At 42.3% G+C, this 13,593-nt stretch overlaps 1 protein-coding gene across 1 annotated transcript in view; it reads right to left on the bottom strand.

The window, feature by feature from the left end:
* Positions 1-971: 971 nt before the first annotated feature.
* LOC137264957 (uncharacterized) overlaps positions 972-13,593 on the bottom strand; it is a 37,441-nt gene continuing 24,819 nt past the window's right edge. The window contains exons 20-34 of the mRNA XM_067800304.1: positions 13,368-13,586; positions 11,344-11,654; positions 11,029-11,143; positions 10,645-10,827; positions 10,248-10,556; positions 8,270-8,681; positions 7,591-7,808; positions 6,795-6,959; positions 5,948-6,239; positions 5,549-5,822; positions 4,796-4,942; positions 4,065-4,353; positions 3,526-3,594; positions 2,882-3,077; positions 972-2,737 (exon numbers count right to left, since the gene is read on the bottom strand). Coding sequence (XP_067656405.1) covers positions 972-2,737; positions 2,882-3,077; positions 3,526-3,594; positions 4,065-4,353; positions 4,796-4,942; positions 5,549-5,822; positions 5,948-6,239; positions 6,795-6,959; positions 7,591-7,808; positions 8,270-8,681; positions 10,248-10,556; positions 10,645-10,827; positions 11,029-11,143; positions 11,344-11,654; positions 13,368-13,586 — 4,965 coding nt within the window. The remainder of the gene's footprint in view (positions 2,738-2,881; positions 3,078-3,525; positions 3,595-4,064; positions 4,354-4,795; positions 4,943-5,548; positions 5,823-5,947; positions 6,240-6,794; positions 6,960-7,590; positions 7,809-8,269; positions 8,682-10,247; positions 10,557-10,644; positions 10,828-11,028; positions 11,144-11,343; positions 11,655-13,367; positions 13,587-13,593) is intronic.

Raw genomic sequence — 13,593 nt, forward strand, 5'->3', positions numbered from 1 at the left:
TTTATATGAGAGTATTCTGACAGTCAGTGAGACATTGTGATGAATGATGTGTAATGGGCACATTTCTGTGTTTTAAATACAGTTTCATTTTGACATTGAGTTTGAGTGAATCCAGTTGAGTAAAAGTACTTAAAATATTGAATGGTGCGATGTTTTCACTTTGCAATCACTGTCGGCAGAGTAGACGCATTTATTATCTAAACAGATTGTAAGTTGCTTGCTGTATAACAATAATAATCTTTGGCGGGTGGTGAGTATACAGCCATAGCCTCAACCCTACCTCATCGCAGCCACGCAGTCCTGAGAATGTTACATAAGCACTTACAGTCTCACTCCCGCTACGTTCCCAAACCAAACCCCCCCCCCCAACTTACAATCACACCACCACACCACCACCACCGTCTTTTGCTACTCTTCCTCCTCTACTTTAACCCATTTTCTTTATTTAGTCCCATATATATATATACTATGTGTACCCATACAGCTTAACAGTACTATCAAATGTCACAAGGTTGATATATTACCAGTTATTTATAATCTAGCTACCCGCCACCTACCCCGTCGGCGAAATTGGTCAAAGGTTAAAAACCGACGTAAAACATCATAATAATCGTAATCGGGTGGTGAGTGCGCTGTTACCTTGTCGGTGACATGGCTTAGTTGAATGTTGGTCATACTTACCTAATACATTTTGTATTTTCATTTCTCAAAACACTAAAGTCTACTTACCTAATATATATGTTTTTATTTCACTAAACACTACACTGTGGTGACGTTTTAGCCTGAACCCTACAGCAACACAGGAACCGCATCCTGGCAATGTTGGCGTTGACAAATAAGGTAAATCTTTGGTTTTCACGTTCATCATAGAAAGCTCGTGGCTTTATGAGAAATATGAAATGATGTTCAGACTTAACACAGATGATCACATAATCCCCTCGAAAATAACATACAAATGGGACAACTGTTCACTATGAAATGAATGTTAAACACATAAGTACACCAGATACAGACAAAGTCCAAACACGGGGCAGGTTGTTTGTTGCCCTGGATGTTGACACAGTAGTGCCAGTGGGAACAGAACTCGAGTCTGAAGCACCTGGGTTGTTTAGACCAGAACCAGTTGATGCGTCGTTGAATGTGGATGATGAGATCGTGTCCACAGTTGGAGAGGATGTATCTACAGCAGTTTTGTTGTTTGTACCAGAACCAGCTGTATGGTTGGTGACTGACGTGGTGGGAGACGATTCAGTTACAGTAGACGTTTCTCCAAATACCTGGGAAGTGGATCTTCCGGTTAAAATTCCTGTCTCTGAAGATTCTTCAGGGGAAGCTGACACTGTAGCTGGTGCTGGGGACATGCTGCTGACACCAGTCATCACAAGAATCTCTGCTGAACTACTCAGGGAGGGGATACCGTCATCAGTTACTATCACAGTCAGTTCGTATGTCATACTTGTGAGGGGTTCCACGTTTCGGACTTCTCCAGACAGTTCATTTATAGCAAACACAGATGATGTGTCAAGACTGTAGCGCACTTGCGAGTTAACATCTTTATCCGTTGCTTGAACTGCCACAATGGGACCGGGTGGCTGACCAAATGTAACGAATACCTCGTAAATACTCTTAGTAAATATCGGCTTGTATATATTCTTTGGTCCAAATACCAGTGAATAGGATATATTGGTTGAGTCAATGGTGTTGTTGTACTGGTCAAATATGTGCAAGTAAAACTTATCATGGTAGTGGGATGTCTGCCAGGCATTAGGTCCTACCATAACATCCTTCCCGTCATGTCTGGTAACCTGCAGGAGTGTTTCTGTCACCCTGTCTCTTGTCACGTTGTTCACCAGGCGGGTGTAGGCATAGATTGTGGGACTCTCTGACATCATAACAGACAGGTCCACGTAAGTATACGATCTGGTTCCAACAGTCTCAGTTCTTTGTAAACTGAAGGCCGTGACATTTGATGAACTCACTGGAATCGAATAAGATCCATTTGAACTGTCATAAACTGCATCAGGCATTTCATCCTCGTCAACGATATCATTAACCAGAAAGTCATCGATTGTGTCATTTGGAGACTCGAGTCTCACCAGATGGACCAACTCGTGATATCCATGGTCTTCCATTATGGATAACTGAGGATCTCCCATGGGGTTGATGTTCTCAAACGTAGCCGTGTAGTTGTAAAATTTTCCCTTTAGACTTGATGTTAGAAACCAGCAAGCGGCCTTTGTCTCGAAGGACACAATATCTCCATAGCTGATAGATAGGGACGGACTGACAGGATCTCCATCCAACTGCGCTCCAATTATCTTAAATGAGACCAACAATCCCTTCTCATTTTCAACGATCTCTGGCTGTGCGGAGGTTATCTTCAGTTGGCGCGCTACACCGTAGGCTGCATTTGTGACCATGACAGCAAGTGTGAAGGGAACGACTGGCTCCGTCGCGTTTGGTGTCGTCGGGTCATCACCCTGGACGTATTTCTCCTGGAAGTAGTTGACAGTGAGGCTGGGATTTGGCTTGACTGTAACAGTGTCTGGCAGCAGAGGGATGGAAAAGTTGGAACCATCGACGGTGTAGGAAAGAGTCCCACCGACATCATAGAGAGTATCTTCCTTGACTGCTGCAGTGGAGTAGGGGATGATCAGCCATTCTGCTGAACCTGTCACATCTTTCTCAAGCCTGCCTGTACCATCAACTCCAGTAAGGCCCACCAAAGTCGGGGTTCCTTTGGAAAAGAAGGATTATCATACAATGTGTTCACAATTCGTACTTAAAACTGAATCCTATTCAAGACAGGACTGCATGCCTTACTTTTTCTTTGACAGGTTGATAGATATTGAGTTTGACCGTATCTGACTTTAACACTTACCGACTGAAAATTTGTCATTGGCTGATGCTCCGGCGCCATATGTTGCCCTTATGTTTACGGTGACCCGGATGCTATCCAGGGCTGATCGTTCACCATTTTCTATCTCTAAACGAGCAGTGAAAGCATCTCGGGTGAGGACCAGCTGTTGCACAATACGTACTCGAACCTTGGCACACACTCCATCATCACTCCCACCCTGATGAAACAACACATGGACTTTCAAAAAAGTACAATATGTGTCAGACAAAAAGTATCCACTTACACCATGTCGTATGAGGTGAAACATGTAGGATCTATATTTCTGATATGTCTCCCATAAAATCCCAAGAGCAGTCTTATACCTCCTGGTAGCAACGGTCAGATTGTGTATTTAGAACTACGATTCCATGGTGATCTAATCTAGGATGGAACTGTTTCTCAAATTTGCAAGTATCTAACTGTTTAACTGTTTAGCCTGATGAGAACGGGGATGGTTAGGGGTAGGTTTTGGGAGGGGTGAGGGGATGGAATTGGATAAGCAGGTGGTGATATGGTAGTAGGTTTAATGTGACGAGCGTAGGAAGTGTAATGTCATCCGTTTCAAAATGTGTCTGAAGTTCGATACACAGTGCACAGGATACAAAATATATTTATCCAGTGCTCACCTGTTTTTCGTTTTCTCGATAGGCATTGACTGCATTTCCAAAATCATCAAATATTGAGTCAAATCCTCTCTGGAATGATAGAACAGGACAAAAATGTGTATTTGAAGAGGACTGTTACGCAGTTCCTACCCGATTCTCCAATAGGAACTCAATGCATGCATTTCCATTGAGTTATCGATTTGATTTTCCAAGCTGTTCCCTACGTAGACAGAAATACCCACCAACAATGATTGAAATGAACTACTTTAATACTGCCTCGAATGGCTTTCAAATCAGCTGCTTTAGTTAGAGGTGATTATTTTGATTCGAACCCACCTACTTCCCTACGACATATGTATTTCCGAGTTGGTAATGTCATGCAGCAGTCATTGACCTTCGAGAAGTTCGATTCGGCATATGGAAAACGTTATTATATTTTATGCCTTAATCCAGTGATAAACAGCATGAGCATTGATCTACACAACTCCAGTCCTGACCACTTGATCCCGTTAGTCGCCGTTTACAACAAGCAAGGATTCTAAGTTGAAGGTGGAACTTACCCGTTTGACATTTTCTGTGTCTGTCTTAAATTGCTGAAATCTCGACATGATGACGCTATATGCAATGACATTGTCTTTAGGACCAAGGGAAGTAAGTGTTCCGTCTTCCCAAGCTGTCATTGTTTTGTTCCACCTAAGCAGGAACTTCTCTATAATAGTCCCCTGCGTGGCGTTCTCTGACGCAACAATGGATGCGATCTCACTGGAGGAGAGCGAGCTTCCTCCTTCACTATCATCAGTCAGGGCTAAGTTGAAGGAAGCCACCCAGTTGTTGTCATGCACACCAAACCTGAAAACCGGAACCGTGAATCATGAAATTTGTGCATGACATTTATACGTTTTGGCACACAATGTTAACTCGATAAGGTGACTGGTTAACGTCTATGACTTGCTTATTATAGGGCGGTCGGGGTGGGGGGGTAGGGGGTGTGAGGTTGTAGACATTAGGATTGATCTACGCGATTGGGTGACGATGCCGCCTGGTCACCACGTCACCATCTCCAAATAGGTTATTGTTTAATGCGGCAATCAGCAATATTTCGTCTACTTGGCGGTGGCCTTCACATAACTGTGTCTGGACCGACATTATGAGCTCGCTCTACGTAATTGGGTAGCGATGCCACCTGGTGACCACGTCAGCAAGCCTGGCCACCTGATCCAGTTAGTTGCCTCTTATGACCAACATGGGCTGCTGAAGGCACACCAATAAGGAATTCGAAGTTATGCCTCACATTTCTTGTCCTCCAAAAACTTCCTCCAACATAATCATGTAGTTCCTGAGGGCAACGTTACTGTTCACCACTCCTTGGATGATCTCCCCATTTGTAGCACGTCGGCGTCGCTTTGAGCTACAGTCTCTGTTCATTTCGTATATGCACCTAAAGAGAACGAATGGGTTTGGGTTTAACGCTAACTGATCAGTTATATCTATATTCATATCAGAGATGCCTAAATTTCTGTGACACAGAATGTAAATATTAACCAGTTTGGAGATATTATCAAGGACGTGTTCTGATTGACTGAGAAGCCTCATCAGGTCGAAGTTGATATTCGGATCTACGAACGACCCTATGCTAGCTATAAAGACAGTTGCCTATATGGACATGATGCGTGTGGAAAGTTTCATTAAGATTTCAATATATATATACATTTTTAGAGTATTGTTTTTCACGTTTGTAAGGTTCTTTCTATTCCTAAATAAAGCAGCAAAAGGTGAAGATTTGTACATACAGAAACGTGCTTTTGACAAGACCTAGTATGTCTAGGTCACACACACGCACACACGCACACACACACACACACACACACACACACACACCATCAGCCTAGTGTTATTATATAATTATACTCAGACTAAGCATTAGTCTAGACAGGCCAGTAAAAAGAGTCCTATACATGTGTCCAGCAATCATTTCCAACTCTACACATAAACCAAACAGTCATCGCACTTATTACATTTTCATATTTATGTATTTGTAACTTACTCAACATCTTGCAACACTGTAAGACCTACATCACATTCTGTACAAACTACAGGGAGGACGCACGCAGTAGCTAGGTCAAATATTGCTTTCGCAAATCCCCAGAAGCCACTGGCACCGACGAGACCTGTCACTGCTACAGCACATCCAGCAACTGGATTATAACCCAAAGCACACGTCTTGATGAGCGTCCCTGCACAGTTACAGGTGAGTGGCGTCACGGGATTGTAGACAACAACTGAACTTGATGGAGATGACCCACCACCACCACCAGTACCTAAAACCAAATGCATAACCCCCTTCAAACATATTGCACCAACATTGGGGAAGTTTTCTACAAATAATGAAAAAAGGTAAGCACCGGATACTGATATAAAATACTTATATATGCAATCATCTTACCTGATATTCCAACATAACCACCTCCTCCACCGACTCCTCCATCGCTTCCGCCATCGGTTCCTAGTCCAACTGCTCCACCAACTCCACATGGCAAAGGAGGCCGTCCTGGATACACCCTTGTCAGAGTGATATCCTGACCTCCAGTTCTGGTACCACCACAGTAGTAATCGTAAAGCATTTTCAAACCACATGCCGATGTGCCTGGGTTCCTCTTCACACGAGGCTTCAGTTTAACCGAAACTGGAACAATGATGCTTGTGTTTGCCGCTACGTCTCCTATCGGATCAATTGTCTGTGAGAACGACACAGACAAATGTTAGTAAACCATTTACACATGGAGTCGTGGTAATTATATAAAAAGTCCATTGTTGATTCCACGAACTAACACATAAGTGCTTATATCACTGAGATTATATATTTATTCAGAATGCTAGTATGGAAATCTGTTTTCACATATTTAATCTAAAATAATGCTTGATTTGAGTGCCAGGATATAAGCATATGTATAGTTTTTAATGACGGGTGCATCATATTAAAAATGCGTTCCACTTACAAGATAAGCATGTTGTTTTCACCATAGCCAAAAAGATTCCCGAATTTAATGATCATTTAGAATGCTTTAATTCGGTAATAAAGTCAGCTGTTTGAACTTTAAATGAAGACCAGGAGCTAAAGGTATGCACCCTAACATGCCTGTAAATCTGTAGCCCCTCCACCGTGTACTTGTATATGAACTATGTAACTGAGAATGTATGTAATGTTGTATTCGTAGCAATATTCAACATATATGAAGTTAGTAGACACAAGAAAGGCTGTCAACACGCATGTGTGGTTTCAGTTGACATACCTGCGTAAAGACCAGTGTTGGATGACTTGGCAGAGCAAACCTGACATTGTCTGCTCTTATCAGGCCGTGATTGGAGATGTTGAAATTGATTATATCCTTCTTCCCTTCCTCATAAGGAATCATATTCAGGCTGGTTGGCTCCACAGTGACAACAGGCATAGGTACCTTCACAGATCATTATTAATATAGAGGTGACACATATCAACCATGTATTGCCATCACCGAGATCGAATTTATGTAAGACACCCATAAATACATTTACAAATGGTGAACATATCTGTTCAGAAATCACATAATGAATAAGATGTCTATTAATAAAGATATTTAGAATGATAACAAATCTGCTGAGAGAACAACCAGTGAGCAAGAAGTGAGAAGAACGTGCACGACAAACGTTTTTATTCATTAACTTGTGCTGTGCCGTCTTCATCCTTTGTCTCGCACACCTTGTTGTCCTTTATTTGTAAGTCCTCCCTCGTAACAAATAGTCAACCGTGTGAGTATTTGATATGTTAAACAGCTTTTGTTAGGTAAAAAATTTAGAAAAACTCACAGAGTTGTTATGCTGTTTTCATTATGATCAGTGTTGTATTGAGTGGTTTGTGTTTATTAGTTTTTGGGTTAGTTTGCAATTCATCGGTCTGTTTTTGAGCCAAACGGACTATACATCTGTCGAAAGAACTCCCAGATGATCACCAATAAGATATTTACTACGTGGAACAAATCAGATGATTAAATTCCTAGTGGGTAATAATAATTATTTACCTTTCAAGAAGCACTAGTGTTTACAATTTACCTGTGTTTCAAAGGTAGACTCCAGGGTGACTATGTATTTATCCTGGAAGGTTGTGGGGGTAACGGTCCAGGTGTACTTGACAGCAACTCTCTGCAGGAAGATTGTGATGGCGGAGTCTGAGGGTTTAGCAATGATCACAGCTGAGTAGGACCCATGCCCAGGAGCGGTTGCAGTCAGCGTGTATCGATCTTCATAAACATCCTCAAACATCACCAACTCTGTGAAGATAACATCACAACGATTACAAGTAAAGAGTGAGTGAGGGTTTACGCCACCACTTTTACCTATATTCCAGGCCAGGCATACCACGGCGGCGCACACCTGAAAAAAGCTTAACATATTATACTTATATGGGGATTTGATCTAGGTTTCTCGGCATGACGAGCGAACGTTTATGCCCTGCGCTACCCCACCGCCCTTGCCATAAATCATCTACAACTTCATGGTCGCAGTGTTGTTATCTGTTTAGTCAAACAAATGTCAGCAATATATAATTTGTAATAATTCATGGTACAAGCACGGACATCATAATTGCATGATTGTTATGCATCTATATTTTGAAAAGTACGTTTTTTCGTGCGTGATATATATTTCACTGAAAGCGACCTTGATCATCTGTATTAAACCTAAACAGTACCACTGGATTTGTCTACGCAAGAATATTTGATAAGCTACATACCTGTTTGATTATTGGTTATTCTCTGTTCGGAGTATCTTCTTCTAGGATTTCGGAGTGTCACAACTGCTCCAGATACCAAGGGCTTGTCAGAGGCGAAATATGTGTATTCATCTTCTACCCGAACTGTGATGTTTAATTTATCTTGTGATGTCATATAAAACCTGTAGGAGAGACTAGCAGAAGAGAGATCCGAGTTCAGGGCTACGTTGCCACTAAACTGGCCTAGACTGTCGTTTGCGCCAGTCGTGACTGTCAGGACCAAGATGGCCGTCTCATTTGGGTGTAGGTCAAGGCCATCTTCAGAAGCTGTTGTAGTTGTTGTGGAGTATGCAGACATAGTAAGTCTTGGTTCTGAAGGTAGCGTTACTCTGACCGATTTAGCGGTGACCTCGCCTTCGTTCTTGATATTAACCTGTCCACAGAAATTACAATTTGCAACAGACATGACGCTCCTGATATTCGACAACTTAAAAGATGTTGGGACTATTTTGATGATGAAGTAGACCGTGATATGTATGGGTTTTTCTTTCATTGTATCTCGGAGCGGTGTCTATAAACTAGCGGCCAAAAGAAACGCCACCAAAATAGAAACGACTGTAAATTGTCAAAATAATTCCCTGTCTGTTTGAAAATAGCGACAGTAGCTATTCCCACCTGAGAATAGAGAGAGAGAGAGAGAGAGAGAGAGAGAGAGAGCAATCGGTTTGTTACAGATGGATCAGACACAAAAACATGTGGCTAGGACCATGGGATGTTGCAAATACACCTTCGCAAGCACTTGCCACACGCTTACGACAAACCGGCAGTACTGCAGACAGGCCAAAGGGTGGTATACTGAAGATAATTACCCAAAAAGAGCACCGGTTTTCACGACTGTTTCACTTGAAGAACCGATACGTCACTGTGACGTCATCAAAAGCCAATAGCATTGGACATCCAGTCAGCAGACAGACTGTAGCATTCATGATCTCCGTGCCAATCGACCTTTCAAGGGCATGACGTTGACGTGCCAACGCTGACGTGCCAGATTGAGATGAACCAGGTCTGTGCGACACTGGCAGAAGCGAAACTGGCGAAGAGTGAACTTTATTGACGAACGCAACTTCCAGCTCTTCAAGATCTGTCCCCAGTTGAGCACCTTTGGGAATAACTGGGAAGTCAAATTCGGAAACGCCAAAGTCAGCCATTGACGAGGAACACGTTGGTAGCTGCCCTGCGAAAGGAACGTGCCTAGTCAAGACGTCAGAAGACGTCATAAGACTCACCTACTCAGTTCGATGCCGTGTTCGGGCCTGCATCACTGCCAGGGTGGCCACACCCGGGATGAAAAAAATATATGCTGCCTAGATTGTTGTAAAAGCTCCCAATCGATTCTGCATTGGTGATCGAATACTGGATAATGTACCCAAATGTACATCATGTGATGTTAGATCACGAGTTGCGTCGTTTTTCTTCTTGTATTCCATTAAATACTGTTGCTGAATGATTGCTTTTTAAAATAAAACATTTAATGTTACCATATTTTGCTTATGTTTTGTTTTGGACCAGAACAAATATTTGGTGGCGTTTCTTTGGACGCTAGTTTATACGGTTATGTTTGTGTGCCAATCCGGCTCCTTTCATTGAAAATAAATATGTTTAAATCATATATTTTATAGGTTCTGTTTGCATCACGGCCGATGAGACCCGTAATAGGTCCCGGGTAGAATAGGCCTTCAGCCCAGTGCTTGCCAAGGCGACTAACTGGATCGAGTGTTCAGGCTCGCTGACTTCGTTTCGATGTGATCGATGTCCTTGCATTTGATCACTGGATTGTCTAGTCCAGACTCGATTATTTACAGACCGCCGAAAATTGCTGAGTGCGACGTAAACCTAAACTCACTCAGTGCCGATGTGAAAGATAAAAATACACATTGAAATAGTTCAGTTAGCCATCCTATTAGATATACCGGCAGTTTCCAATTTCATAGACTCCTACCTGGAACGTCTTCTGTGTTCCTCTGGGAACACTGTCTGACAGAGATGGTGGGGAGAGAACTAGAACAGGTTCTCGGACATTCAGCTGCAATCCTATCCTAACTCTGGTTGTGGTACCATCAGGTGTACTGAACACAGCAGCAATAACACCATGGAGAGGACGAAGAGGATGAGATACTGTGAGGATCACGTCTACGGACACTTCAGAATCTGTATCCAAGAATGCTATAAGGGGTTGAGAACCATCGCTTGAAAGTCTGTTTCCAGCTCTCACAACTACAGATCTTAATGGACCACCAATGCCTTCTACCTGAAACCACAGAAACAAAATGCTGACATATCAACCTAATCGTGTAGATATATAATTAAAAGCCCTACAGAACATTATTTCAACTCACTCTGGCTGTGATATTACTGATTCCACTGACTCCATCATTCTTGAGAACAGAAACACCCCGCATCTCCACCACGTCCGTGTCCAAGTAGGCTTCTCTGTTCACATATCCTGGCACACATATCATCCCCAGCACACTCCAGGATATCTGAGGAGTGAACCCACTCTCGGATGGGTGGCGCCCATCCTAAAGAAATAAAAGAAATAAAAGAATATTAAAAGACAAAACAAACAACCATTGCCACCAGGATCGATAATACTATATATTTCATCAGTCAGCACTCATCAACGATGACACAATAATGTTTGCAAAAGCATTGCTTTAACTGCATGCTTCAGGGCAGTTAGATGCACATAAAACGAACTGAAGGATAGTAGTATACTTTACCACTTCAAACAGCCCACTGTCACCAGCCATTGGGAAGTACACTGCTTGAAAACGTTCTCTGTTCTTCGGTGATGTCACAATGGACATCGTTTGGATTCTGCCTTTATTTCGTACCCTTGATATAAGAAGAAGGCTATACTGCGCTTAAACGTATTAAAACAGTTTCTGAGTGAAAACAAGAGATTTTCTTTCTGAGGTACACCGCATCAGAAGATTCATATCTAACCATTATATTTGAAAATACATTCAATGGCACTCTATGACAGTGGCTATATCTTTGATGTTAGTATCAAGGAAGACAACATGAAAACTTACTTAACATTCCCAAAAGCAATCAAAGATTGAGAGGTTCCACTGAAATAATTGACCATTCCCCTGATTTGGATGGCTTTAGGAACAGGCAGAACTCCACTGGGTGTCACGTCCTCTATTGTTATGTTATAGGACAGCTGGACTTTCAGTGACCACTGGACCTCTGTACGGCCTATACGGTTGGATGCTCTGACGTTGATGATATACGGCTGGACACTGGCTACTGTCCTCTCCCAGAAGATGAGTCCAGTATTTTGGTCAATTGTCATTCCAGAAGGGGCTCCAGATATGTACCAATCAACTGGAGGACTCCCCTGTAAATTGTAGACCATTCTTGATATTTTCAAAGGCATTTCATCACGTCAGTATTTCAAGGTAATGACAACTTAACACTTTAAGACACTAGAAATGATGCATCTGCAGTGTTGCTGTAGCAATTGGGATACGGTTACATCTGCGACCATCGATCCCTTCAGTCGCCTCATATGATAAGAATTGGTATTCAAACATGGAGACCAATTAAAACGTGTATCTTTACGGATCAGTTCACTTAAGAGAACAGTCATTCTCAAATATCTGATGAAACAATTAGCACTGGGAGAAAGGAAAAATTGGGATTGAAATTATCCGAATAGGTCATTGGAAATGAGTGTCATTAGGTCTTGTGCTCATGAATGTACATTTATATATCCCAACTGGAGGACTCCCCTGTAAATGTACATTACACTAGCTATTGACACTGATATTTCATCGCTCCAGTATTTCAAGTTCACGAGAACTGAAAAATATCTCTACAAGATACTAGAAATGTTGCATCCGCTGTATCGCCGGTACGACGTAGGGAAAAGATGTCATTTGTGATCATCGTATCTCGCCTACCGCCTCTTACGTCATGCATTGGTCTTCAAAGATGAAGAGTCTGACCAATTCTAGCCCCTGTCAGACCCGTGAAGGTCCCGGGGTAGAATAGGCCTTCAGCAACCCATGCTTGCCATAAAAGGCGACTATGCTTGTCGTAAAGGGATCGGATGGTCAGGCTTGCTGACTTGGTTGACACATGTCATCGGTTCCCAATTGCACAGATCGATGCTCATGTTGTTGTCTTGTCCGGACAGATTATTTACAGACCGCCGCCATATAGCTGGAATATTGCTGAGTGCGGCGTAAAACTAAACTCACTCACTCACTAACCCCTGCCAGTTCACTTAAGAGATAATCAATCTCAAATATCTGATAAAATAGTCATTTTTCGGAGAAAGGCAAAACAAGGATTAAAATATTTTGGATAAACCACTGAAAATGAGAGTCATTAGACGCAGAGTCCCTGGTTGCGTATTTATATTCACACGCATAACGAACACAAATTAACTTTATACTATAACCCTAAACTGATATGAGTATGGGCCATATATCGAAGCCTGATGGTGTTATGAATAATTTTTGTTGCCTTTGGAAGGCCCGAGTAAAAACACTTCAGTAGAAGGAATCACCAAAACACACCATACCAATGTACATGTGGGCATTATGTAGACCTGTCACCGCCGTTAGTGGGTATAATACTGCACAAAAGTTAGGTCTATCACTCCTTGTTCAGCAATGCCGTGCTTAACTCATTTTGAAAGAAACAAGGGTATCGACCGTTTGGAAGTGTCTGTCCAAGATGTCGCCCGTCTTTTCGACGTAAAAACAACCATGATTTATCGTGTCCAGCATCGATACAACGCAACACAGAAAACGGATGAAAACTTCTCGGAGCAGTCATCCTAGGGTCACCTTCCCTCGTCAAGATCGACCGAACCAGCAAGATCCGTTCTTGTCAATCCTTTTACCTATGTATTTGAGCACACACGGCTAGGCAGTGGTAATTAACCTGTCAGTACATATTATACGTGATGTCCCGAAATATTAATCAGAACGCGGATGCGGTAACAGGATTTTATAGGAATGCGATTTTTACTAATCACCTGAGGTAGCTGTGATGTTCAAATGGGAAATAAGATGTCACAGTTATTGTAAATACTACTTACCTGAATGAGCGTTAATTGAAGATGATATTCATCACCTTCAGCAGCAACTTGCATGTCTTGGAAGACGGAGATAACGGGTGCCTTAAGCTCGACGCTGCAGTCATCACCTGACCAGGGCAGAATACATATGCATCCTCCAAAGAAGCAGTGACCATGAGGAGGGGTTTCCGTCTTCCCACAGGCTCCAGGAGGACAAACTTCATAGTATGTAAATGCTGTCTGGAAC

This window comes from Haliotis asinina, chromosome 15, assembly GCF_037392515.1.
Source record: "Haliotis asinina isolate JCU_RB_2024 chromosome 15, JCU_Hal_asi_v2, whole genome shotgun sequence".
Classification (NCBI taxonomy): Eukaryota; Metazoa; Mollusca; class Gastropoda; order Lepetellida; family Haliotidae; genus Haliotis; species Haliotis asinina.